Source organism: Hypanus sabinus, chromosome 7 (genome assembly GCF_030144855.1).
Source record: "Hypanus sabinus isolate sHypSab1 chromosome 7, sHypSab1.hap1, whole genome shotgun sequence".
Classification (NCBI taxonomy): Eukaryota; Metazoa; Chordata; class Chondrichthyes; order Myliobatiformes; family Dasyatidae; genus Hypanus; species Hypanus sabinus.
This window is the reverse complement of record NC_082712.1, coordinates 36686331-36713963: the sequence shown is the minus strand read 5'-3', so window position 1 is coordinate 36713963 and position 27633 is coordinate 36686331. Positions and strand designations below refer to the sequence as shown.

Genomic DNA, 27633 nt, shown 5'->3' with positions numbered 1-27633 from the left:
ACAATTCCATCTCCAAGAGACAATGACCTGTTCCGTGGCTTGTATTGCTGGAGCCAGGACATTCCAAACGTCTCTCTCTCATTTCCTGGGTCTCCTGACCTGACTTAATAGCGATCTTGCGATTCTCAAACGGGGGGGTGGCATAGGAGTAACAAATAACTGTAACACTTTATTCTGCATTCTGATAATATTTTCATTACCTCGATGCTGTAATGAAATGATCTGCACAGGTGATGTGTAAAACAAAGTTTTTCCACTGCACTCTACATAAGCTTATGGATGGTGACAGTGAGCAATGCAAAAAAGGGCGATGTTCTGCTTGGCATTTCAGAAAACTACTCTTTTACTACTACTACTTTCAAATATTCTTCTATCACTAAGCTGCATGGGATTGGAACCTGAGATTTACATTTTTTGGTGTGTTTTGGGGCCAATTGAGCAAATTGGTACTTGGCTCTCTCTGAGAGAGCTCAGTGAGGTTTGGAGCAGAGTGTGCAGCCTAGAGACCTGGTAGCCTGGAAGTGGAACATGGGCCTATGACTGACTCCATTGCTTCTCTCTGAGACGTTGAGCAAGGCCGAAGTCAATGAGGATGGAGGATGGGTTGGGTGTTCAGCACCTCCTTCCTGCATTTCACTGGTCTTTCTCTCCCTCTCACTAGCTACTGTCAGAGGAGAGTGCAGTTGTCTTGGGATCCACGTTGCCAGGAATGTTCGACAAGGCTGTGGGCTCAGTTTTGGAGATTTTGAAGTTCATGTTGCATGTGCTCCTGGATTCTGGATTCTTTTTTTGCTATTCTGAATGAATTGATCGACATGGACTGGGGCGCTTTGCTGAAGAATGGTCCTGTGGCTTGCACTAGTGAGCAGTACAGCGCTGAACTGAACTGAACTGAACCTAATACTTTTTTTAAAATTTATTCATTTACGGGATGTGTCACCAGTTAAGCCAGCATTTATTGCCCACCCCTAGTTGCCCTTGAGAAGGTGGTGATGAGCTGCCTTCTTGAACCACTGCAATCCCTGAGGTGAGGTGTAGGTGTACACTATCAGGTTGATGTTTGATATTCAAATGTATTCTCCTCTTGCTTTTTGCTCTTTGTGCAATTTGTTCTTCTTTTTCATGTGTGGGCTGCTTGAAGTTTTCTTGAACAGATTCCGTTGTGTTTCTTAGCTTTGTAGCTGCCTCAGAGTTGTATTCTGTATGCAAACTTCGATAATAAACATACTTTGAACATTGAACTGTAATAAACCAATTTGCTGAGCTCTCCAACTCCAAACAAATACCTCTACAACATTTCCAATCGAGCTCCTTGACTGTGAAATCCTCCCCTGCCCCTGTAATACTGTCAGAGCATAAACCACAATTTCCATCATCACTAACTGTGGGCTGATCAAGGACCCTATCTCACCTCTGCACTCTCAAGCTACTACAAGTTTGAAGCAAAATAAAGACACCTTTACTTTGGGTGAGCCTTTCCAGGATTTTTCCATTAAATACTGTTTGGATTGTTTGGCATTTGGCATGTTTCTAATATGTAGCAAATCCCTCCTTTTTTCATCAGTGCATTTTTGGTTGTGCCTTGCTGCAAATGTCTCAGGCCAACCAAGTAGAAGTTCAATTTGAGATTATTGACACTACAGCCTTTCGTATTCTGCTATTGAAATATCCAAGCTCTTCAAGCAGAAAGAGTAATTGGAAATGGACCTACATGTCAGGTCCCCTTCTCTGTGGCTAGGGGATCAGCAAACCAGGAATTCTAACCTTCTGTTTTCATAGATGCCGACTCCATCCCAAAGAAAGGATGTTTAGCAGACACATTGATGTTAGAAGTCAGTCTTTGGTCATTTGTACTACAGGTAGCCTATCATCATGATTGTGCATTGTATAGCACTCCTGAAATTCAATCCTGTAGACTTAGAGCTACAATTTAATTCAGGATTAATGACTTTCAAGACAGCAAAAATTTCTTACCCTGACGCCTGACCAAGGAACTTTTCTTCAGCCCATGCCTCAAATCCTGATTGCTCGTCCAGATTTTGATCATTGTTCCAGGCTTGGTTTCAATTCAGGAGTCACCCTAATCCCAGTGGACACTTGCTTGGCCAAGCATGTTACCTGGTCCAAGGTCTTCCCAGCAGTCTCCTCATCCAATGGGTGACTAAAACCAGAAGTTGTAGGGGAAGCAGTTAAACATACAGTGCCTTGCTTTTCAAGTGATCAGTATTTTGGAAGGAAGGTCGTGTGCTTTTGTTTCTGAATGAGGGATGCAGCTGTCAATTTAAGCATCATTTAAATATCAACCACTTCAGCACAGAGAGTACCTTGAAAGTGACTGGTTAGGGGTGGTTCAGAATAGCAGCCGTATTACCATGATGGGTGAGACTACAGGGCACTCACTATTGAGATAAATGCTCATCCTGTACAGTGAGAGGCTGAAAGCCACTGAAGTTTCATACTACAATAGAAAACCCAAAGAGAAAGGCCCGTGCACCATACATTACATTCAATCCAGTTTTTTTTTAAATTCTTATTCCTATATGGTCAGCTAAGCCGGCTAGTGGTGTATTGGCATTTGCACCATCGAGGTGAGTGGTCCCGGGTTCGAATCCAGCATGCTCCTTGCACACTTTCCATCCATGTTGGGTTGAGCGTCCAGCTAGCAAGTCGGCCTTATTAAAAAAAACAGACAAAAATACAACAGAAACTACAAGGTTGCCACCTAATGCAGCACATGGCGTGGAAAGGAACAGCAACAATTGTCAGTTAATCTTCTATGTGCTTTACAGGAGTGGCAAGGAATTTACTACGCAAGGCGGAAAGCAGGAGACAACATCCAGCAGGATGTTACAGTAACACCTGTGATTGGTCAGGGAGGGTAAGTTTCACCATTTACTGCCAGAAAAACAGATATCGGCTCGAGAAAACAAAATGAACTGCAGCTACTGAATTTAATGCTGCCTTCCATGCACAGAGCAGAGGGCAAGAGTGTTCTATTTTTAGCCATCATTGTTTCAAATCTATAAAAGAAAAATGAAATTTACTGATACCTTTACAAAGGTTTAATATCAAACCAGTAAATCTTTCATGGGCTGCTTTTCCTTCATCGAATGGTTAATTTTTAATCTAATAAAAAAGGTCATTGAATATTAACCTCTTTGTTCAGCAAGTTTTAATCTTACTCTCGTCTACGTGCCAAGGCACTATGTTGTCTGCTGGAATATCTGTAATAAAGGAGGAGGAATGAGGGTCATTGGCTTGAATGCCACTTTGAATTTTCACTGTAAACTGAAGTAATTAATCTTGTAGCAATATTCAGAATTATGTTTTGTCTTCATTTAACACTATAGTAATCTAATCTTGTGATCAATACCAGTGATTGAGTGTGACATGTTCAATTTTCCTCTATTAAATGTGAAACAGATTAAAAGCTCATATAAATCTTGTAGCTCGGTTTATGTGTAAAAGGAACTTGTCCCACAATAGTTCAAATGTTTAAAGAAATGATTGTCACTTCTACTGGATGACCATTGAGAGGTCTCATTATTACCACTTAAAATCAGAATCTATATGCCAAAGTTTTCAATAGAATAAGTTGATCTCCCGTAGGATTTGCTCATCAACTGGGGAAGTGTGGGCTGGAGTATAGGAGTATATTGGATTCAGGCAATGAAGTAATGACAGATTTTCATTGTTTCTGGTTCCTCTGAAATCAGCACGCCTGCTTCCAGCAATGCCAAAGCCCACTGGGAGGCAAGTTTCGACACATAGGTCATATCTAGGATGTGTGACCTTTGCTTTGTCCTGTGTATTAAGCTGTTTTGCTTTTGAGATCCAAATTGGCTTTAGGCTGCCATCTGTGAGGATGGGAAACTCAGGAGTGAGCCAAGGTAGTAATCTGGAAAACCCCTGACCAAAGATGGGTTTTAATCACTTCACTTTTGCTTTGGGATTCTCCTATTTTGAGGAGCCAGAATGGGAGTGACTGCCACTATTCCCAACTAGATGTGACAACATGAAAAATCTTCGATTCAATCCTGGAATTGCTTAATTTTATCTGTGGCATAGTATGTACACTGTTTAGCCTGCATATACCATGCCTATATTATACCAGCTGAAAACCTGACTTTAGGTTCTCCCTGGTTTTGCTGCCAACATGTTCATGATTCCTCACTTTTCCAGTGGTCAACATCCCAATCTATGGTGCATTGTGTGTTACTTCAGCATTTCCTTTGATTTTCACATTCTCTTCAGAAGATTCTCCAGAGATAAAGTCAAGCAAAATAAATTGAAGTACTGAATAGAGCAATAATATATTTTTGTGCTGCTTAAAAGATGTGTGCAAAAATAAAACTGTGAAGATGCTTCATTTTGCTGTGGAGTAGGTTCCTTAATGAGATTCATAAGCTAGAGCGTTGGCTCATCACAACTTCAACAGGGAAAAAAATCCTTAAATAATGTCATGCAATTTCTGTATCCATAGAAGGAACAGTCTGTAAATCACCAGGATGTTGCCTGAATTAGAGAATATCTCAGGAGGGTGTAATTGGGTGGGATGGGCTTATTGGGCTGGAAGCACCCGTTGTATCTCTAAATAAAATAAATAAAACTGTTTCTCTGCAGCATCAGAAGCCACGAGGAGATCTAGCAAAAGTTTATAAAATTACATTGATAGAGTGGGTAATTGGAGAATTTTTCCCCCAGGGTGGAAATGTCAAATATCAGAGAAACACACCCAAAATGCTGGAGGAACTCAGCAGGCCAGGCAGTGTCCGTGGAATGGAATAAACAATTGAAGTTTCAGAGGAAGACCATTCAGGAGAACCAGAGAGGAAGGGAAGGGGAAGGAAGCCAGAATTAGAGGTTTGTTGAGGGAGTGGGGGTAGTAAATGAGTACAGGCTGGAAGGTGGTATGGGAGGATAAAGTGTAAAGCTGTTGGTGATAGGTGGAAAAGGTACAGGGCTGAAGAAGAAGGAATCTAATAAGAGAGGAGAGTGACCCATGGGAGAAAGGGAAGGAGGATCACTGGAGGGAGGTGATAGGCAGGTGAGAGGAAGGAAAGGGATAAGAGGGGTGCCAGAATGGTTACCCAAATTCTAGGCAACAAATTTGCTGCCAGGGGAGGTGGTGGAATGATATTTGATAGCAGTATTTAAGTGGCTTTTAGGCAGGTGTAATAACAGGCAAATGAATTAATTTAATTTGGCACCATTGTCAGCACAGCCATTGTGGATCGGAAGGCTGTTCCTGTGCTGTACTGTTCATTGTTCTACATTACACTATTAGTACATGGGGGTTAATAGTGATAAACCCAAAAGGTCATTTAAGTTCACGTAAACACATTGAGGATTTCAAAAATCCATCATTGTTTATAATGCATAGGATGTATTTACATTTGCCCAATTGTTTACAGTAAGTAGAGGCCTAATATATTACATGGCTTGGACAGATTGAGAAGCAAATCAATAAATATAAAATTCTGACAATGTAATTGATGAAGTGAAGGTTCAGGTTTAAATCGTTAAGCTATGTCTTAACTATTGGTGTTGAGAAATCTGAAGCAGTGCCTTTGCTGATTCCTGTCAAATACTTGTTCATGTTCCACCCAGTTCTCTTAGGAGTAAACTGTATCTTTTCTGCCATCAATAGGAAAATTAAGCACTTTGTGTCCATCAAGAAATTGTGTAGCGATAGCAATAAGCAGGTAAGATATCTAACTCCTACCTTCACCACTTTAATCTCACTTAGAGGCTCTTTTAATGGATCACAGCAGTTGCAGCGTTTTAGATGCCAATAAAAGTCATTTCAAGCGGCAGTGAAGTTCTGTTGCAGCTTGTTAACAATATTCACAATTTCCATTTTATTAGATATAAAATTTGATGGTATATTGCTTTATAATTGGGCATCTTTAATTGAGGTTTGAGCAGTGAAACGATATTAGGCTCACATTCTCATCTTACCTAATTACTGCTGTCCTTACTGAAGCTGTTGCCGTCACTCTTCAATTTCTAAGCAATTAACTTTAACTGGAGTTTCATTCGAGCAACCCTTCATTATATTCATAACTCCACACTTGCAATCATTGTGAAGTCCTGCTGCAGCACATCTTATCCATTTGTTTTTCCGTAAAATGTACTCACTTCTCCTTCCAGGAGGAAATACAAAAACGGACAGCAGCTAGCTTAGGCCTTGTTTGTTTTATGACCCTGATCCAAAAACAAAATTTTTTTTCTATTTCATCCCTTTTCCCCATGCTTTAATGGTGTTTGACTCTGCAGTTACTGCCCTCTGCTACACCATCCAAATGGATCATTCAGAAGTGGGAACGCTGACTGTTTTAGACCCCTTCTCCCTAACCTCTGAAACACTGAGAGCACCTCTGCCACTGCTTGGCTAAGGTCAGCTAACTCAAACATGGACTGGGAATCAAAACAGTTGTTCTTCTAATCATCATCAACTGGGCCAAGTTACCTGCTTACCTTCCATGTTAACTTCCTTAAAAAATAATGCTTGCATGAATTTGCTGTACACTGGTCAGTTGCTGATTCTCAATAGCACTCTTGGTCCCAGAGTCCAAAAGCTCAAAAGTGCATTCCATCAGTACTATAAAGAGACATCCACTTGGGCTGCTTGCTGCTGTCCCAGTCCCTGCTCTCTACCGGTGCGTTTGCAGCAATGAGACTTTCCTGCTTGCCTTGGTGAAGACTCAGTGTTCTGAGGCTGCTGCGGAGGGCTAGAGTTGGGTGGGCGGGGGTGGCAATGTAGAATTTCACTGCTGTGATGCAGGGGCACACTAGCCTCAGGAGGCTGCTGGCTGTGGAGCACATTGGAGGGAAGTCCGGGGCAGACCTGTGCGGTTATATAAGGTAGTGACTTCCATCATGTCCGGTGGCAGGAGACAAGGGGGACCAACAGGTGTGCAAAGTGCACCAACATGTGGAGCAGAAGCTGCCAGGCCCCAGCGACAGTCAGACTCCCAACCTTGGCCACTCACCACAGCGCTGAGCGGCCAGCCCACCTGGCACCAGCTCTCACAGGCAGCCACTGCACCTCGACTCCGTGACTCACTGCAAGTCAGAGCTGTGTGGTGATGAGGTCACGTTAGCCACCTCCTTGCTGCAGGAGGGCCAGCAGAGGGCTTTGCCTTCAGCTCCACAGCTCCTCCGGACCCACAGTGGGGGAGCACAGGAGCTTGCAGCAGGTTCCCTGCACAGCAGTGTTGGCATTAAAGCACGTTTAAGTAAAAGAAGGTATAATGACTAATTAATGCACTTAGTCCTCTAGTGGTCATAGAGTTACAGAGCATTATAGCACAGAAGCAGGCTCCTTCAGCCTATCTAGTCCACACTAACCCATTAGTCCCATCAACCTGCACCTGGACAATAGCCCTCCATACCCCTCCCATCCATGTACCTATCCAAACTTATCTTAAAAGTTAGATCACATCCACCATTTCCACACTCATGCCATCCTCTAGGTGAAGAAGATCCCCCACATGTTCCCTTTAAATATTTCATCATTATTTTATGACCTCCAGTTCTATTCTCACCCAGCCTCAGTGGGGGGAAAACTTATTGCATTTACCCTATCTATATCCCTCAAATTTGCATACCTCTATCAAATTTTTCCTCATCCTCCAATGCTCCAGGGAAAAAAATTCTAACCTATTCAACCCTTCACTATATCTCAGATCCTCAGGTCCCGGCAATGTATTTGCAGATTTTCTCAGTTCTCTTTCAATGTTATTGATACTGGTGTAACTCTGTCACAGAAGCACTGCACTAGGAATTTAAAACTCACTTAGTATTCCATCCTCCCCAGTCTCCCTTCTTCCCTTACATTTGATTTTACCGGAGAAGCTGAGTTGATTAGTTGTACCTAGCAATCTGTGGGTATACAACATCCAAGGCTGTTTTGTTCCTCTCAGCTCAGGAAGACACGTGGCTTGTGACCAGCCATGTCTTATGAGCTCTATGTTAATTATACCAAAGTTACAGTGTGAATATATTGACGTAGAGTGCCTTTCACTTGAATGTATCTTTGGCTATTGGGAAAATTCATTACTCACAAGCACTAGTTTATAAGAACAGGTTAATGCCAGTGCGTTTGTTAGGCATTGATAGCCTCTGTTTCTTTACCCAAACCAAATTGGTTTGCTTTGATTGGACACTGTTCAGTTTCTAAGCCTCGGGTTGATTATTTACTAGCATGTCACGTAATCTTCTGTTAAATCCATTCACACTAAGCTGAAGCCATTCACCCATACCATTGACATGCCATGAACCCATTGTAGTAATAACCTTTGAATGATATTATGTTGGCTCCGGAAAGTATGGCGATATTTGTGGACCATCCCAGGACATTCTGAGGTGTGTTAGTTATTAACACAGAGGACGCATTTCACAATGTGTTTCCATGTACATGTGATAAATAAATCTGAATATTATATCAGTGCAAACATGAGGAAATCTGCAGATGCTGGAAATTCAAGCAACACACACAAAATGCTGGTGGAACGCAGCAGGTCAGGCAGCATCTATAGGAAGAAGCACTGTCGACGTCTCGGCCTGAAACGTTGACAACTCTTCTCCCTATAGATGCTGCCTGACCTACTGCGTTCCACCAGCATTTTGTGTGTGTTGCATTATATTAGTGCAGATGGTTATGACAATCCACTGAATCATGAGACTAAATAAATTTTGAATATTATTTATCCTGCTTACTTCATCTCTTGGGGATATTTTGGAGTTTTAAACTTGGAATGCAATTACTTGCTTCCAAATAAGTGTTTAGATTGTGCCTGTAAATCCACTTTCAGAACGTATCTCTACACTCATGGCTCCAAGCAGTTTAATTCTCCTCTGATCCTACTTCAGTCTTCAATACCATGGAGCTTAAGGGGGGTTGGATTTACCCTTCAGTGCATTTGTAGCCCCATTCTTATTTAAATCTGGGAGTGGACTGCGAGACACCGAACAACTGAGTGTAGCAGTAAGTGAGATGCTTTACAGCACTAGCAAACAAATGGAAAATTCCAGAACTGTACAGCAAAAACTGAGCCAGAGAGTTCATAGATGATCTGGCAAACGCTACAAAATAAATACTAGCCAATTCTATGTTTTTTTTTTGGTTCCAACTGACCTGTGGTAGATTTATATTATTTTTCTCTCTTTGCCCCTTCATAGAGTGGTCTAATGCATGCTGTGCAAAATTATTAATAAACAGAAGGAAGCCATTTGGCCCATCAAATCTGTTCATATTGATAATAGAACAAATCTGTTCTTTCCCCACAGCTCTGAAAGTTATTCTCTCTCAAGTGCCTAACTGGTTGTCTTTCAATTGACTCTGCTTCTGCCTCCTAAACAGGCTGTGAATTTTGGTCTCTCATTATTTCACTGCTTTTCCTTCTATAACGTTTTATCTGAATCTATTTCCAGTACTAGCTGTCTGTTTCAAGAAGCGCTTTTTAACATGCATCAAAGCCATGAGCTATTTTCTATTTACTCAAATACGAATACACTTGATTAGGTCTTCAGTGGTAAAGTATATTGCCTGTGAATATTTAAGGTCAAACAAGTGATGAGAGATTATTGAGACAGATTTATTTTTCATGTGGCTTTCATTACCAGCTAGTCTTCAGGACTAGGTACTATACTCCAAGAAATAAATTCATCAAAATTTATTCTTCAAAATTGGTCTCCTTTCAATTTTCAGTCAGTTCTGCCAAGGTCATTTAAAATCATGGGAATAGAAAGAGATAATAAACAGCAATTATTTCATTTCCATCCATACTTAACAACCTTCTAGCCCTCTTGAATAACTTTTACCTCAGTTTCTCTCCCTAGAATTAACTCCATATCTTGATCATAATTCACATGGAAATTGCTTTGAAACAAGATGCAACTCTTGAATTTTCTCATCCTCTTTAAAATGAACTTAATGACATTTTCAAGATTTTGCTTTCCACTAAAATATTGCCTTAAAATCACTACTTTTGAGCTTTTTCAAAAAAAGCTGGAGCTAGATTCTTCCTGAGTTTTCCCCAAAACTGAAACTTCCAACTGAATATCCCTTTTCCCATCTTCCAATATTTTAATGTCTCATTTATATCTTAATGAAAGCTGTTTTACAAGGTGGCTTACGTTAGTGTTTGATTGAAAATTGAAAGCCTACAGATGCTGGAAATGCATGATGTACTCTGCAAGTCAGGCAGCACTGATGGAAAGAAAATCAGAGTTCATGTTTCAGAACAATCCAATCTTTGAGCTGAAATGTTAACTCTCTTTCTCTTTCCACAGATGTTGTTTGAACTGTTGAGTATGTCTAGCATTTTCTGCTTTTATTACATAAGATTTATCTTGTTCCTCTCATGGAATTTTCAGTGGATGACCAGAAGAACTCTTGCAGAAATTCAGAACTATTGAATACAGTTCAGCCCTAAAACAAAACTCTCTAAATTTTTTCTCAGAAGTCCTTTTCAATGTACTCTCACTTTAAACACTACCTGATTCTAATTGAAGCTTTCAAAATCTCTGGTTTTTGAAGAACAGAGATGCCTCATTTTAAAAACAATTGTAATTGCAAGTTCAAAATCTTTCTTAGCCTTCATTCATCATGCTAAAGTAATAGTCAAACTATCAAAATATCTGGAATATATAAAAACATGAATGGAATTTTTTGTCTGACCATACAACATATATACTCTGCTTCATACAGTATATTTTACATTTTTCATCTCTTTTACCTTGTGTACTGAATGATAGTACTTCTTCCATCAGAACTACAATGTGCAGAATGATGAGAAATATACAGAAGAAAATTCTCAATCAGGTGAGAAAAATCAAGCTTATATTTGTGATTTTGTAAATACAGGTGTGTGTTCATCTCTGATGGCTGGGGTGTGATATTAATAGGATTCAGTTATGTAGAAATGAGAGAGGAGTTTTGATGGGAAAAATCAAATTCCAGAATTTTCTGATAAGCTGTGGCAATTTCCTTGCCCAAAATCAGAAACACAAGGGATTCTACAGATGCTGGAAATCTAGGGTAACCAGGCAAAATGCTGGAGGAATTTGACAGATTAGGCAGCATCTATGGAGAGGAATAAAGAATCAATGTTTCAAGCTGAGACTTTTCACCAGTCCTGATAAAGGGTCTTGGCCTGAAATATTGATTCTTTCTTCCTCTCCGTAGATGCTGCCTGATCTGCTGAGTTCCTCCAGAAATTGGAAGATAGGCTGACTGAGAAGCTTGGGTTGGGTTGGGATAACTCAGAGAAAAAGCTGCAGGGGTGAGGGAATTGTAGCTGCTGCTGAAATGGCAGGAGACCCCAGTCGAGATTTTTTGTGTAAGGAATTATGTGTAAGGGCTGGAACCAGATTGCCATCTTCCTCATCCTGACTCCAAATACTAAGCTTTAATTTTCTTACTTCCCAGAGCTCTCCTATCTTCAGCTGCTGGGTTTCATGAGACTTGGAAAAAATTGTACAGCAGGTTAAATTAGAAATTGCAGGTCTCCTTCTAATAATAAAATATCAATATGCAGTACTTGTGAGTTGATTGGCTAGTTGGCCTCCATTATAATCAAGTGCACAAATTGGAGGTGGCTGTGGCAAGATCTGAAATATAAGGACATATATAATTACCTTGGAAGCAGATTTACTGGTTATCCCTTGAATGAATAGGCTTCCTGTAACAGAGAATTGAATTGATTGGGCCTATAATCATTATAATTCTGATGAATTAATATTGACCTCTTGAAACATAAAATCTGAGAGGGCTTGGCAGGAATTTGAGAGGATGCTTCCATTTCTTGGGAATCTGGAACTAGGGTACACACTATCAAGACAAAGGATCGTCCATTTAAGAGTAACATGAGGGGGAATTTCATCCCTGAGGATTGCAATTCTTCTTGAGAATTTTCTTCCTCAGAGATATTTAAGATGTTGAGTCCTACCCTGGTTTAATGTCCCAAAACACACAACTTTGCACTTACATGAGTTAAATTCCATCTGTCACAAACTAACAAATTGCTGGAGGAGCTCAATGAGTCAAGCAGCATCTATGGAAGGAAACAAATTGTCGACATTTTGGTCTGAAACACTACAACAAGTATCTGCAATCTTTTCTGTTTTCATCTGCCTTTCCCTTACCCACTCTCCCAGTTGATCAAGATCCTGCTGTAACCTTAGACAATCATCTTCATTGTCCATTAGGCCACCAATGTTGGTGTCACCTGCAAACCTAATAATTGTGCTACCTACGTTCTCATCTAAATCATTGTGTATGAGAAGCAACAGAGGAACCAGCACTGATATGGCACAGCACAGGACACAAGCCTCCAATCTGAAAAACACCAACTTCCTTCCTCACCATGCAACTACCCTCTGCTTTCTACCACTAAGCCTATTTTGTATCCAATTTGCTTCTTGCAGACCAGCTTACTATTTGGACCATATGAAATCCACATTGACAACATCTACTACCCTACCCTTGTCAATCCTCATGGTCTCCACCTTTAGAGACTGAGTCAGAGCTATGAGGCGCAATATCCCCATGCAGGAAGCCACGCTGATCATCTCTAATTACTCCTTGCCATTCCAAATGCAAAGAGCCAGCTTTTCAGGATCCTTCCCAATAACTTTTCCCCTGTGGATGCAGGGCTGAATAACCTGTAGTTTCCTGGGTTATCCTTGTAGTGAAGCCACAAAATTAACCATCTTCCAATCTTGCAGTGCCTCGCCTGTAGCTAAATCTCTAAGAAGGCCTCAGTCATCACTGTTGTTTTCCTTGACTTCCCATAAGACCCTGATTATACACCCTATGGATGCTTCTCATAACTTTGTATACTTCTGTCAGGTTGCTCCTCAGCCTCCGATGCGCCAGTAAAACCAATCCAAGCCTCTCCAATCTATCCTTATATCTAATGCAATTCAATCCAGGCAACATCCTGGTGAAACTCCTATGCGCCATCCAATTTAGCTGGGATCTGGAGTTAAGACCGACCATCTGATCAGATGCCAGGATCCAAATAGCCTGCTCTGACTTCGTTTTTTTTTGTTATCTAAAAATAGGACATCCAAGCCATCTGAATTTATGGTTAAATAATCCTTCCCAAAACCTTGAATGTAATTGTGCAAATGCAAGTGTACTAACGTCACCTTGCATTTGTCTTCACCTCTCCACACTCCGACCTCATGCAGTATCTCAACCTGAAGCTTCATTACCTCCATTCTTCCGATAGATACTGCTCAACAAACTGATTTCCTCCAGGAGATTTTGTTGCCTCAGATTATTGCCAAATCTTCATCAAAGAGCAGCTTTTCCCACATTTTCCTCTAAAACTTGCTCTTTCTTTATGTGTCCAAACATAGCACAATATAAGGAACATATCTTTATTATTCCTAATTTTAAAAAAATAATAAAGAACAGCAAATATTTCAAATAAATTTCAAAACTTCCTTTTGGTTTTTACCTGTTTCTCATTCACTTGACTGATTTTTTTCCCCCCTCTCCTTCCTAATCTTACAGGTTTTGCTGCCTTCAATCATATCCATTTCCTGCCTGGCTTTGCTTGTTTTTCATCCTCCTCCTATCCCCTTGTATTAGTCTGGCTCATTATCCAGGGGAGGGATCGATCAAGGCTGTTGGGTATTTATCTTTACGTGAGAAGCCATGCACATCTTGCCAGCTTCAGGGAAGGAGAAAGACTACAATAGCTTTCTCAAAGCAAACTGCAATATAGGCAAAATAACTTGATATATTTTTCCACCTACAGAAACTTTTGTGGCAATTAAGGTTAATGCAGTTGAAGCCAGAGGGCACCATTCTATGTATCTGGTCTGCACGAGTGTACTTTTACTTCAACATAACTCATAATTCAAAATAATAAGATTCATGGAGAACAAAACATTCTGAGCTGTGGGTCAAACCCAATTTGTCCAACCTCATATTGGCAGAAAATTAATCAAATGGTCAAAAACTGCATTTGTAAAATAATAAACTTATCTCCCTATGCCAGCAGTTACTCGTATGGACAAAGTGCAGAAATAAACAGATATTCACAGCTGCTTGAGGTCCTTCCCTTACCAGAGAAAAGTAGCCAGCTTGAGGAATTTGAGCAAAGTGTAAGACTGATATATCACAACAGTTGGGAGATATTGTTGCAATTATACCTGTCAATAAATTAGTTCAGAAAATATTAGACTAAAAGACCATAGGTCATAGGAGCAGAATTAAGCCATTCAGCCCATCGTATTGCTCTGCCATTTGATCAAAGCTGATTTATTATCAATCCCATTCTCCTGCCTTCTCCCCGTAACCTTTGAAATCCTTACTAATCAGGAACCTATCAACCTCCACTTTAAATATATTCAATTATCTGGCCTCCACAGTTGTCTGTGGCAACTTTACAGATTCACCACAGTCTGGTTAAAGAAATTCCTCCTCTTCTCAGTTCTAAAGGGACATCCTTCTATTCTGAGACTGTGCTCTCTGGTCCTAGACTCCCCCACTACTGGAAACATCCTCTCCACATCCATACTACGTTTACTGATTTAGCTATCCAGTACGGAGTAGTCCCTTTAAGCCATGGCACCCCAGCAACCCCATAACCCCGATTAACTCTAACCTAATCACAGGACCAATTAACCTATCTGCTACGTCTTTGGACTGTGGGAGGTAACCAGAGCACCCAGCAATTTCCCACACATTTCATGGGGGAGACTCCATATATGTACGAACTCTGGAACGTCCCAAACTGTAGTAGCATTGCAGTAACCGCTATGTTACAGTTGAAACTTACTTCATAACTACTTTTGTGTTTACCATGCGTTATCTGTTGTCATGGGAAACGTGTGCCACAACAAAGCACAATAATCAAAAAACGCAAAAGCACTACACTTTACTCGAATGAGCAATAGAGGCACTCTGTGCATTCTAACCAACCCATCACTTTTCACAACTACATCCATATTGTAAGAGACAGTGGTGACTTGTTGTGAATCACGAAGGAGGAAATCTCTATCAACATACCTTTCTCTCTTAAAGATTCACAGTCATTGAAACATAAAGATAGACGAAAAGGCTCCATTGATGTCAGATCAATAACATCAAAAAGAAGTGATGGTAAGAACACCTTTAGTGAATTTTTATTGGACTATGATTTTTCAAAATAATGCTGAGGCTAGTTATACCCGCATTATGTCAAAATTACGTAGCAACTTCAGATGAGAACTGGGTTCACATTTGAAATGCTATAACTAGACACTGCTGCCTGATCTATGCCTCACTATTTGATTAAAAATAGTATCTTGCAAACTCCCTCACCAGAAAATATTTTGATTAGTGTGAAGATGTGCTGCTTTTGAAAGATCAGAGAATGAGGGTTATGGGGAACTAGCAAAGAAGAAGAAATGAGGCCAACATATGATAATGATGGCATCCACCAGAATGAAGGAGAATAGAGTGATAGCAGCACTGGAGTGGCCTGGGCGGAAGGGATGGAGATCCTGGGATGCCCAGTTATCAAGATCCCCCTCTTGGCCTCACTGTTGTAGTCCAAAGGAAAGTGAAGCAATACGTTTGGCACCAGCTTGGCTGCAAGACCTGCTGCTGGAAGGATGTTCACTGACTTCCCACCATCCTAGGGGCTCCACTCCAGATTTCTGTCTGGGTTTAATCCCGTAGCCTTTGTCTCTCCTGAGATTGTCCACAAGGCAGCGGGGCTAGGGAACTGGTCAACGAGCACCAGGGCAGTAAATCTGGTTCACATGCCAGTGGAGCTGTGTGCCTCGAGTGCGGGGGCCAGACCTCCTCCTCGTTCTCTGTAGTTCAGCCTGAGTCCGAAAGGAGTTCAGTTTCCGCGTGTCACCAGCGAGGAGGCACTACATAAGGCTTGCCGTTGGAGAGGCTATGTACTGGTAGCGAGGGACTTGCATATTCAGCTCTCCTTTTCGTGAAACTGCCAGCCAGCAGTGGAAGCTAAGAGCGAGAACAACAAGCACGAGCCACTACACTATCACACTAGATGCGTCACAACAGCCATTGGGCACACAGGCCAACATAGATCAGCCATGATCACAATGAATGGGTAGGGCTTGCCTGAGAGGCTGGTCTCATTTTATTGTGTATTTTGGGGTAGATAAAAATAAAATTCATTAAAAATAGTTAGATTCTTTTACTTTAAGTCTAAGTATACATTGAATAAATTATGTGTCCATTACTATAACTTTGATCAATGAATACTAAAAAATAACTTGTGTGTGGAGTCTCATTCCTTGATGTACTAATTGTTGTTTGATATTTTCAGAAAAAATTAGATGTTTGCTTATTTTTTCTTTCTCTTCCAATGCGTTCCTAATGACCCATTCTTTATTGCCATTAAGACCTGATTTAACAGTAGTGTTAATTAATTTAGAATTGATTCCTAGTCTCAGTGTGGTATATTTCATAATTCTTTCATCTAATGGATAAAATGGGATTAATGTAAGATTATTGTAAATGGCTGCTTTCAGTCTCAGTGGGCCGAAAAGCCTGTTTCCATGCTCTGGACACAATGAGGTGGGTGGTTGCATAGACTATTCACCTTTATCGGTAAGAGCTGTTCTCATTCTTATGCTGAGGGTAGGATAATAATTTGAAGAGCTAATCTTGTGTTTGTGGCTAGTATTAAATTTGTATTGAAGCCGTGTGGGTCATGTGTCACAAAGTGCCTGGAATATCTGCTTATATCTGAGAATGTGATCAGTATGGGTCACCTGCAAGAACTTTCTTTGGTACTCATTTCAGCTGGAAGCTCACACAACCGGCGACATTCCTCAATGGCCAGAATTCACTCTATGACAATTGAAGCTCCAATTACAAAGGTGAGTGTGCTGAGCCCTATTTTTTAAGAAAAAGTAATTTACCCTTTCCATGAACCAAATATATTAAATTGTTCTGAAGCTTTCAGCTGGCCTTAATAAACTATTCATTCACTATTTCTGAATGTTCTTAAAATTTTCTCAACCATTTCCCCACCTTGAAATGCTCCATCTTTCAGAGATCTCGACAAATAACTCTGTTGTATCAGCCTTAGTACACACATAGTTGTGCATCTGCCTTGTTAGTTTCAGATTTAAAATGCAAGGGCATCTTAGAAATGTAATTCTTTTCCCTGTTTTTGCATTTTGTTAAGGTCATCAATATAATTAACACTGCCCAGGAGAACAGTCCAGTAACAGTTGCAGAAGCCTTGGACAGAGTACTGGAAATATTAAGAACAACTGAACTCTACTCGCCACAGCTTGGTTCCAAAGATGATGATCCCCACACCAGTAATCTTGTTGGTGGCCTCATGACTGTGAGTTAGTAAGGAACGCCTTTCAGATTTATACATTCCATTTCATAATGTACTTGTCAGTAGAGTATTTGCTTGGAAACCTGTTTTGTGGCTCTTTGTATGCTCGTGAGATAAACCACGGTACCTGCTTGAACCACTATTTAATAATGTCAGCAAGATTGAAATGAAAAAGAGGAAAAATTAACTAGATAATCTTGGTGAAGGGTCTTGGCCCAAAGCAGTGACTCTTTACTCCTTTCCTTGGATACTGCCTGATCAGCTGAGCACCTCCATCATTTTGTGTATGTTACTCTATAGCCCTTGAAAAGAACACACAAACAGATAATCCTTCCAAGCCTCCTGGTATACAAGATGCCTGGAGAAATATTTCCCAACTTTTCCTCACTCCTTCAAATGTTTATTTCCTGGCAGAAGCAAAAATTACAGAGATGCGGGGGGAGGGGTGGAATCAGAACATTGGGCATTATCCAGGCATATCAGCAAACCATCTAGAAATTGGATAGCATTCCACTTTCAGTTTTCCAGTCCTACTGGTTTAAAAACGGATTTAACCCACAGCTTGGCCCATATGCAACCATTTTAGAGAAGTCCATGCTAACCATGAAATTTTGCCTTCCTAGCACTTCTTGGCATGAATCATCAGTGACCTCAATGTTCTACCTTGGAGGTACATGGGATAGCATTACTCCCTGAGAAGTACTTTTACACTAGCATTACAGGGGAATGTAAACCACCTTGTCCTGGGGCATTCAATAAGTACATTTAATGTCAGAGAAATGTATACAATATACATCCTGAAATTCTTCTTTGCAAACATCCACGAAAACAGAGGAGTGCCCCAAAGAATGAATGACAGTCATCACTGAATTCCCAGAATAATAAAGCCTTAGTCCTTCAATGCTGACACAGGCAACATACAGATGAGTGAAATTGTACTTTCAGTAAATCGTCAAGACAACAGCTCCTTAACAACTGCACCGAACCAGCACTAGCACCTTCCCTAACCTGATCATCACCAGATCAGGTTAACCTGATCATCATTCAGGTTAACCTTCCCTAACCTGATCATCACCAGAGTCCTTGATCTCCCAAACCGAATCTCAGAAGGAGAGTACTGATAAATTTGAATCCAGAAATGTTCAATGTCCTGTTTTCTACACAAATTTAAACTACTGTTGTAATATTTCAGGATGGATTAAGAAGACTCTCTGGCAATGAATACATTTTCTCCAAAAGTAAGTCTGAATGTTCATTAACATTTTACTTGTTACTAACCATGCACATTTTGAACTTACGAGTCTCAAAATTGGGTCCAGTCAACTTTGGTTGCTTCCTGTGTTGATTTGCATAATAACTAATAACTTATGTGGCAAATGGAGTTAGAGCTCAAACGATGTAATTCATGACCTCCATATTATAGTGAATGTATGGAAGATTGACTTACTGTGTTGAAGCCGAAGGACAAGCTAATATTTGATATTTATTCCTTAAAAATAACTTATTACATTAATTTGTACTGGAAACAGCAGAAGCAGTTTGTTAAATTCTGCCACTATTGGTACTCTAGTATATTGTATTAGTGTAAAATCCACCCTGATTCTTATGCTGCCTGCTTTGTTGCCACTTATAGGTTTTGTTGCTTAATGTACTTAATTTTCCACTTTTTCCCTCATTTATTCTATAACTGGTTGCCATTAAATTGGATCTGCCATAGTTCTAGTTACTGATCCAGCTCATTTCTGCATTATCTGAGCCACATGTCCTGAGACACAGATCATCATCATCATTATGTGCCATTTCATATGACATAGGTGATCATGGTCCCATGAGCATGATTGTCCTTGGCAAATGTTCTATAGGAGTTGTTTGCTGTTGCTTTCTTTTGGGCAGTGTCTTTTCAAGATGGGTAACCCCAGCCATCAGCAATGTTCTTCAGAGATTGTCTGCCTGGTGTTAGTGGTCACTTAACCAGGACTTCTGATGTGCACCAGCTGCTCATATGACCATCCACCAACTGCTCCCTTAGTTTCACATGATCCTGATTGGGGTGGGGGAGAGGGGCTAAGGAGGTGCTACACCTCACCCAAGGGTGATCTGCAGATTAGCGGAGAGAATAAGTGCCTTATACCCCCTTTGGTTGAGACGTATCTTCACCCCACCACCCACAAGTAACAATCTATTAACTGTGTCTCCATGCCATTTAATTCATGTTTCCACTTGTGGCAGGATAATTAAGGGTTTCTGTTTAAGTAGCAACTATTTTTGAATGCTTTTGTCTTGTTATACAGCAAATTTTACTTATTTTGTTAGTCTGATGGGTCTGTCACCTACTTAAGTTAGTAGTCTGATTGTGTGCAGCTAAACTTTCATGGGGGTGACTGCATCCTGGCAAAAAAGTATGACTGAAAATCAAACTTAATTTACAGTGTTAGGATCCATTTTGGCAGTCATTTACACGTCTCATTCTCCTCAGTGGGAACTCATGAAGTTTTGTTCATGCTTCTCTCCAGATCTCTCCAATTTCCTCTAACCCACACCTTCCAGAAACCAAGCCTCTGGGTGATTGTTTGGATTCTGGCTTCATTACTATTCACATCCATTCAATTCAATTCAAGTTTAATTGTCATTTAACCATACAAGAATACAGCCGAACGAGACAGTGTTTCTACAAGGTCAAGGTGCAAAGACACACTGCAGATAGTCACACACAGTAAGCACACACAAGATCACAATCACATAATAAGAATCTACCTGTGGCTCCCACCTCCCGTAACACCACAGCTTGTTGCCCAGTCCTTGCATATACGGGTCAACATACCCATGTAAAATATCATTAAAATTCAACAACACAGAATACTTATGTCTATAGTCAAGACACCCCCAGCCCTCTCTCGACCGGCCCCAACACTATGGCTTTGTAGCCCTGTCCTCGCCCCAACTCCTGCGAGGCGCTACTGTGGCTTTGAAACTCAGTCATCACATATACAAGCACATGTAGAATATTAGTAAAAACACAACCACACAAATATGTATGTATATAGTCCAGACCCCTCAGTCTATTGAAATCGCAGTTGCCACAACTGCACTTGATGGATTTTGGGTCTCTAGAATCGAAAGCAATGTTAATTTCTCAAAAGATGAAGAGATTACTTACGATGGTGTGAAATCTAGTCAGTGAACTTTTCTAAAGAAATGAACATTGATGAACCTTAATATTTCCACCTGACCTACATCCTGCTGTACCCTTTGGCAACCTTGCTCATTCTCCACAACTCCACCAATTTTTGTGTCATTGGCAAAGTTGCCAATCAGCTCAACTACATTTCTTCCAAATCATTTATCATATAAGGACTCAGCACCGTTTTCTGTAAAACACCACTGATTACAGACTTCTAATCATAATAACACCCCTTGATCACTATCAGTTGTCTTCAATGGCCAAGTTAGTTTTCAATCCAAAGCACTGTGCATCGTGTGTTAATCTTCTGGATCAGCCTACCATGAGGGACTTGGTGAGCTAAGGTCCATGTAGACAACACTACCCTCATTAATCACCTTCTTCATCTCTGCAAACAGGTTTGTAAGACATGACCTCCCCTGCCCAAAGACATGCTTTCCCAGGTTATTAATCCTATCCATATCCTCCAATGATTTCCCTACCAATGATGTCAGGTTCACTACCCAGATAAGTGTGAAGTGGTTCATTTTGGGAGGTCAAACATGATGGCAGAATCTAGTATTAATGGTAAGACTCTTGGCAGTGTGGAGGATCAGAGGGATCTTGGAGTCCGGGTCCACAGGACGCTCAAAGCAGCTGCGCAGGTTGACTCTGTGGTTAAGAAGGCATACAGGGTATTGGCCTTCATTAATTGTGGAATTGAATTTAGGAGCCAAGAGGTAATGTTGCAGCTATATAGAACCCTGGTCAAACGCCACTTGGAGTACTAGACCATAAGACAAAGGAGCAGAAGCTGGCCATTCGGCCCATCGTGTCTGTCCGCCATTTCATCATGAGTTGATCCAATCTCCCCTTTAGTACCATTCCCCCGCCTTCTCCCCATAACCTTTGATGCCCTGACTACTCAGATACCTATCAATCTCTGCCTTAAATACACCCAATGACTTGGATTCCACTGCTACCCGTGGCAACAAATTCCATAGATTCACCACCCTCTGGCAAAAAAAATTTTTTTACATCTCTGTTCTGAATGGGCGCCCTGCAATCCTCAAGTCATGTCCTCTCATACTAGACTCCCCCACCATGGGAAACAACTTTGCCACATCCACTCTCTCCATGCCTTTCAACACTCGAAATGTTTCTATGAGGTCCCCCCTCATTCTTCTGAACTCTAAGGAGTACAGTCCAAGAGTAGTCAAACGTTCCTCATATATTAACCCTTTCATTTCCTGAATCATTCTAGTGAATCTTCTCTGAACCCTCTCCAATGTTAGCACATCCTTTCTTAAATAAGGAGCCCAAAACTGCACACAGTATTCTGTTACGTACCCCGTAACTGGGTCACTTACCAGCAAAGATAGAGAGGTCCGTTGAAGTCTGATGGTACTATTTTTAAATGTCTTTATTTATAAAGGGGCACAAAAATAAGATTAATACAAACATTCAGATAATATACGTCGTCAATACTCAATCTAAAAGCGCGGGTATAATAATAACCATCCATAAGAAATAGCTCGATCTTTTGTCTAGGGGATAATATATTGTCCGATGGAAATATAAAAGTCACTCAGTTCCTGCAGGCTTCAGCCTTTGGGGACCGCTGGGTTTTCACTTGTTGGAGAGAGAGAGATTTGTGAGAAAAGAAACTTGCCCGGATCTTTTATGAAGCAAATCCGTTGAATCGGGAAAGTTGGTTCCCCATTGTTAGTTCAAGAAAATCGTTTCTGTGGTACCTGCCACCGGCTCCCAGGCGAGGGAACCGAACGCACATGGCTTCCTTCAAATGGCTTCCCGCTATTACGGGATCGTTAGCATTTCTTCTGGTGCGTCTGAGGGGGCTACTCCCTACAGCCTCTCTTTTATCTTGACTTGCAGGGTTGTAGATGTCAATCAGTTTGGGGTGATGCAATCTCCAGCCCACGTTGCCCGAGGGCTTGCACGTAGCATAGTCCCCAATCCACAAAGGTGTCTCCAAGAATGTTGCATTATTTTGCATCGCCGGGGAACGAGGCATCTGGCACGTCTCTCTCCCATTTCCTGGGTCTACTGACCCCCCCCCCCACTAGTGCTCTTGTGATTCTCACAAAGGAGGGGGCTGCGGGCATAACAATTCCAAGTGAGGTCTTACCAGTGCCTTATAGAGCTTCAACATCACATCCCTGCTCCTATACTCTATTCCTCTAGAAATGAATGCCAACATTCCATTTGCCTTCTTCACCACCAACTCAACCTGGAGGTTAACGTTAAGGGTTACCTGCACGACTCCCAAGTCCCATTGCATCTCAGAATTTTGAATTCTCTCCCCATTTAAATAATAGCCTGCCTGTTTATTTCTTCTACCAAAGTGCATGACCGTACACTTTCCGACATTGTAATTCATTTGCCACTTCTTTGCCCATTCCCCCAATCTATCCAAGTCTCCCTTCAGACTCTCTGTTTCCTCAGCACTACCGGCCCCTCCACCTATCTTTGTATCATCAGCAATCTTAGCCACAAAACCATCTATTCCATAATCCAGATCATTGATATACAACGTAAAAAGAAGCAGCCCCAACACAGACCCCAGTGTAACACCACTGGTAACCGGCAGCCAACCAGAATGGGATCCCTTTATTCCCACTCAACGCTCTATCCACGTCTGTAACTTTCCCATAATTCCATGAGCTCATATCTTATTTAGCAGCCTCATGTGTGGCAGCTTGTCAAAGGCCTTCTGAAAATCCAAGTACACAACACCCACTGCATCTCTTTTGTCTAACCTACTTGTAATTTCCTCAAAAAGTTGCACTAGGTTTGCCAGGCAGGATTTTCCTTTAAGGAAACCACGCTGAGTTCTGCCTATCTTGTCATATGCCTCCAGGTACTCCGTAACCTCATCCTTGACAATCAACTCCAACAACTTCCCAACCACCGATGTCAAGCTAACAGGTCTATAATTTCCTTTTTGCTTCCTTGTCCCCTTCTTAAATAGCGGAGTGACAATTGCAATCTTCCAGTCCTCCAGAACCAGGCCAAATCTATCGACTTTTGAAAGATCATTGCTAATGCCTCTGCAATCTCCACTGCTACTTCCTTCAGAACACAAGGGTGCATTAATCTGGTCCAGGAGATTTATCTACCCTTAGACTATTCAGCTTCCTGAGTACTTTCTCTGACGTAATTGTGACTCTGCTTATTTCTCTTCCCTGACACCCTTGAATGTCTGGTATATTGCTGATGTCTTCCTCAGTGAAGTCTAATACAAAATACTTGTTCAGTTTCTCCACCATCTCCTGATCTCCCATTACAATTTCTCCAGCATCATTTTCTATCAGTCCTATTTCTACTCTCACCTGTCTTTCACTCTTTATATACTTGAAAAAGCTTTTAGTATCCTCTTTGATATTATTTGCTAGCTTCCTTTCATAGTTCATGTTTTCCCTCTTAATGACCTTCTTAGTTTCCTTTTGTAAGCTTTTAAAAACTTCCCAATCCTCTGTCTTCCCACTAATTTTAGCTTCCTTGTATGCCCTCTGCTTTGCTTTTACTTTGGCTTTGACTTCTTTTGTCAGCCACAGTTGCATCCTTTTTCCATTAGAAAATTTATTTTTCTTTTGGAAGAAGAAATTTCTTCTTCATGTGTTCAGTTCCGATCGCCTTACTACAGAAAGGATGTGGAAGCCCTAGAAAGGGTACAAAGGAGATTGCCTGGATTGGGGAGTATGCCTTCTGAAAACAGGTTGAGTGAACTCGGCCTTTTCTCCTTGGAGCGATGGAGGATAAGAGATGACCTGATAGAGGTGTACAAGATGATGAGAGGCATTGATCATGTAGACAGAGGCTTTTTCCCAGGGCTGAAATGGTTGCCACAAGAGGACACAGGTTTAAAGTGCTGGGGAGTAGGTACAGAGGAGATGTCAGGGGTAAGTTTTTTACTCAGAGAGTGGTGAGTGCATGGAATGGGCTGCCGGCAATGGTGGTGGAGGCGAATGCGATAGGGTCTTTTAAGAGACTTTTGGATAGGTACATGGACCTTAGAAAAATAGAGGGCTATGGGTAAACCTAGTAATTTCTACGGTAGGGACATGTTCAGCACAACTTTGTGGGCTGAAGGGCCTGTATTGTGCTGTAGGTTTTCTATTTTTCTAACCTATAATTTCTCAAAAATCACTTCTTATTCTACTAGACTGAATAGAGTATAGAGACCCTGTATGGTTAACACTTCTCATACAACAATCCCATGAATCAATTTCTTCCTTGCAATTTCTCTATTGCAAGAATATCTTTCCTAGGTATCTTTCCTGATAATGGCACCTTTAGAATATAGCCAACATGTTATTTATATAAAACAGAAATAGAAAATGTTCGATACATTCTGCAGGTTAGACACCATCAGTAGACAGAGAAGTTAACATTTCCCAGTGTAATTATGTTCCCCGCTTTTTATTGTGATGTGTAGCCTATCGCCAAGTTGAGAAGACTGAGGCACCTCTCTGGACTTCTCTTGATGGGCAGATTGAAGAAGAACCAGGTACCTACAAACAAAGCATTTTTTGCCACCTGTCAATTAAGTAGATTAGGGAACTTTTTTTTCTCAAACCTAAACTTTATTTTCTTTTCCCTTCTATGACCTTACAATAAATACAGAATCTTTCAGCTAAAGAGGTAATGTTGATGCATTAAACATTTACCGGAGGTGCTTGAGACAACTGGGTTCAGATCATTCTCAAATCCTTGTGGGAAAATAGTTCACTCAACTCTTTACTTCTTAAGTTCTGGATTTCACTGTAAGATAGCCCATAAGCACTGGCCAGTTTGATGTATCTTTTAGAGTTGCAATATACTGGTATATCAATTCTGCCTCTATTATAAATCTACACTCCTTAAGACTCAATGGAGGAGTCCTGTGATAAGAATGAATAAAATACAGTCACAACCAATTACACATCCACACTTTTCCAAGGCAGACATCTGAATAGTACAGCATGCCGTCCTCCCTCAAAGTCACACTTCAAACACATCAACTGTTTTTGAACAACTGAATTTGTAGTTATCTTCCAAAAAGTCTTCAAAGATCAAAGTAAATTTACAATCAAAGTATGTATATGTCACCATATATTACCGTGAGATTCATTTCCTTCCAGGCATTCACAGTAGAACAAAGAAATACAATAGAATCAATTTTTAAAAACTGCACTTAATGAATGACTTAATAACCAATGTGCAAGAGAAGCCAAAATGCAGAAATACAAAAAGTAACAATCAATCAATCAATCAATCAATCAGTCAATACATATACACTCAGCACATGACTTGTAGAATCAGGTTGCAGAATCAGTTCTGTTTTGAGGTGAGTAAAGTTATCTGTGCTGCTTCAGGAGTCTGATGAGCTTCAAGCAGTTTCCAGTCAATTGTTCACACTTCATTAAAATGGGATTACTTTTGTGATGAGATTTGTGATGCAGTTGTTAACAACAAAAAGGCAGTTGCCAAGTGAGATGTTTTCTAAAATAATTGCCATTTACTTTACCTTTTATGGTTCACCATGCATCAGATAAATCATACTAATGCTGCTATTAAGACTTGCAAACAATGTACATATAAAACGAGAAGGCTGTAGATACTGTGAGAAATCGCTTTTTACATTGCTTTTCCTTACAGTGTTTCCAGGAATGGCTTAAATTAATATTTGGCGAGAGGATTTAGGATTTCCATGGCAAGCAAATTCCTCAGAGTGTTTCCCACTACAAGTGTCTTTTCACAAAACATAAAACAGATGCTTCGTGTACAAAGGAATGAGAGGGAACTGGCATATACTCTACAGTGAACAAAAATTTATATTAAAGGAACTCTGGATAAATTTGGAGGAAAAACATCCATGTTTGATGAACAATCTCAGTTTGATGAACAATCTCAATGTGTCACTTCCTTTTTTGTCAGTGAAGCAAGAAATTCACTTGAACCTTCTGGACATTTTGGGCTGAGGTCCTTCATCAGGGCTGGAAAGAAAGGGGGAAGAAGCCAGAATAAGAAGGTGGGGAAGGGGGAAAGGTGATAGGTGAAGCCATCTTGGTGATAGGTGGAAAAGGCAAAGGGCTGAAGAAGGAGGAATCTGATAGGAACAGAGAGTGGACCATGGGAGAAAAGGAGAAGGAGGGGCACCAGAGGAAGGTGATAGGAGAAGAGAAGAGGTAAGAGGAGCACCAGATGGGGAATTAAGGGAAAGGGAGAGGGGGAAAAATTACCAAAGGTTGGAAAAATCATTGTTCATGCCATATTGATGTTGAGGCTCTATAAGGACACTGGTATGACCTCACTTGGAATACTGTGTGCGGTTTTGGGCTCCTTATTTAAGAAAGGACGTGCTGACATTGGAGAGGGTTCAGAGAAGATTCACTAGAATGATTCCGGGAATGAGAGGGTTAACATATGAGGAACGTTTGACCCCTCTTGGACTGTACTCCTTGGAGTTTAGAAGAATGAGGGGAGACCTCATAGAAACATTTCGAGTGTTGAAAGGCATGGAGAGAGTGGATGTGGCAAAGTTGTTTCCCTTGGTGGGGGAGTCTAGTACGAGAGGACATGACTTGAGGATTGCAGGGTGCCCATTCAGAACAGAGATGCGAAAAAACATTTTTAGCTGGAAGGTGGTGAATCTATGGAATTTGTTGCCACGGGTGGCAGTGGAGGCCAAGTCATTGGGTGTATTTAAGACAGAGATTGATAGGTATCTGAGTAGTCAGGGCATCAAAGGTTATGGTGAGAAGACAGGGGAATGGGACTAAAGGGTAGATTGGATCAGCTCATGATGAAATGGCTGAGCAGACTCGATGGCCAGAATGGCCGACTTCTGCTCCTTTGTCTTATGGTCTTATGGGTGCATTAGGAGTCTTTTCCCTTTCCTCGTCCCTTTCTCCTATGGCCTATTTTTCTCTACTATCAGATTCCTTCTTCTCCAACTACCAATTCCTTTTCTACCTATCACCTCACAGCTTCTTTCTTCATTTCTCCCACACCCACCGGCCTGGCTTCACCTATTATCTTCCAGTTTGTACTCCTTCCCCTTGTCCACCTTATTCTGGCTTCTTCCCCCTTCCTTTCCAGTCGTGTTGAAAGGTCTTGGTCTGAAATGTT

The 27633-nt window shown here is 41.0% G+C and overlaps 1 protein-coding gene across 8 annotated transcripts in view; it reads left to right on the top strand.

The window, feature by feature from the left end:
* Window positions 1–27633, top strand: part of pde8b (phosphodiesterase 8B) — a 268785-nt gene that overhangs the window by 224560 nt on the left and 16592 nt on the right. For 4 of the 8 annotated variants that reach the window (XM_059974491.1, XM_059974490.1, XM_059974485.1 and 1 more), the window contains exons 9-16: window positions 2790–2878; window positions 5651–5705; window positions 10765–10831; window positions 15050–15127; window positions 16790–16866; window positions 17178–17342; window positions 18532–18577; window positions 24959–25030. In XM_059974491.1, the coding sequence (XP_059830474.1) occupies window positions 2790–2878; window positions 5651–5705; window positions 10765–10831; window positions 15050–15127; window positions 16790–16866; window positions 17178–17342; window positions 18532–18577; window positions 24959–25030 (649 nt within the window). The remainder of the gene's footprint in view (window positions 1–2789; window positions 2879–5650; window positions 5706–10764; window positions 10832–15049; window positions 15128–16789; window positions 16867–17177; window positions 17343–18531; window positions 18578–24958; window positions 25031–27633) is intronic. The other 4 variants (XM_059974486.1, XM_059974488.1, XM_059974489.1 and 1 more) reach the window with 2 other exon arrangements.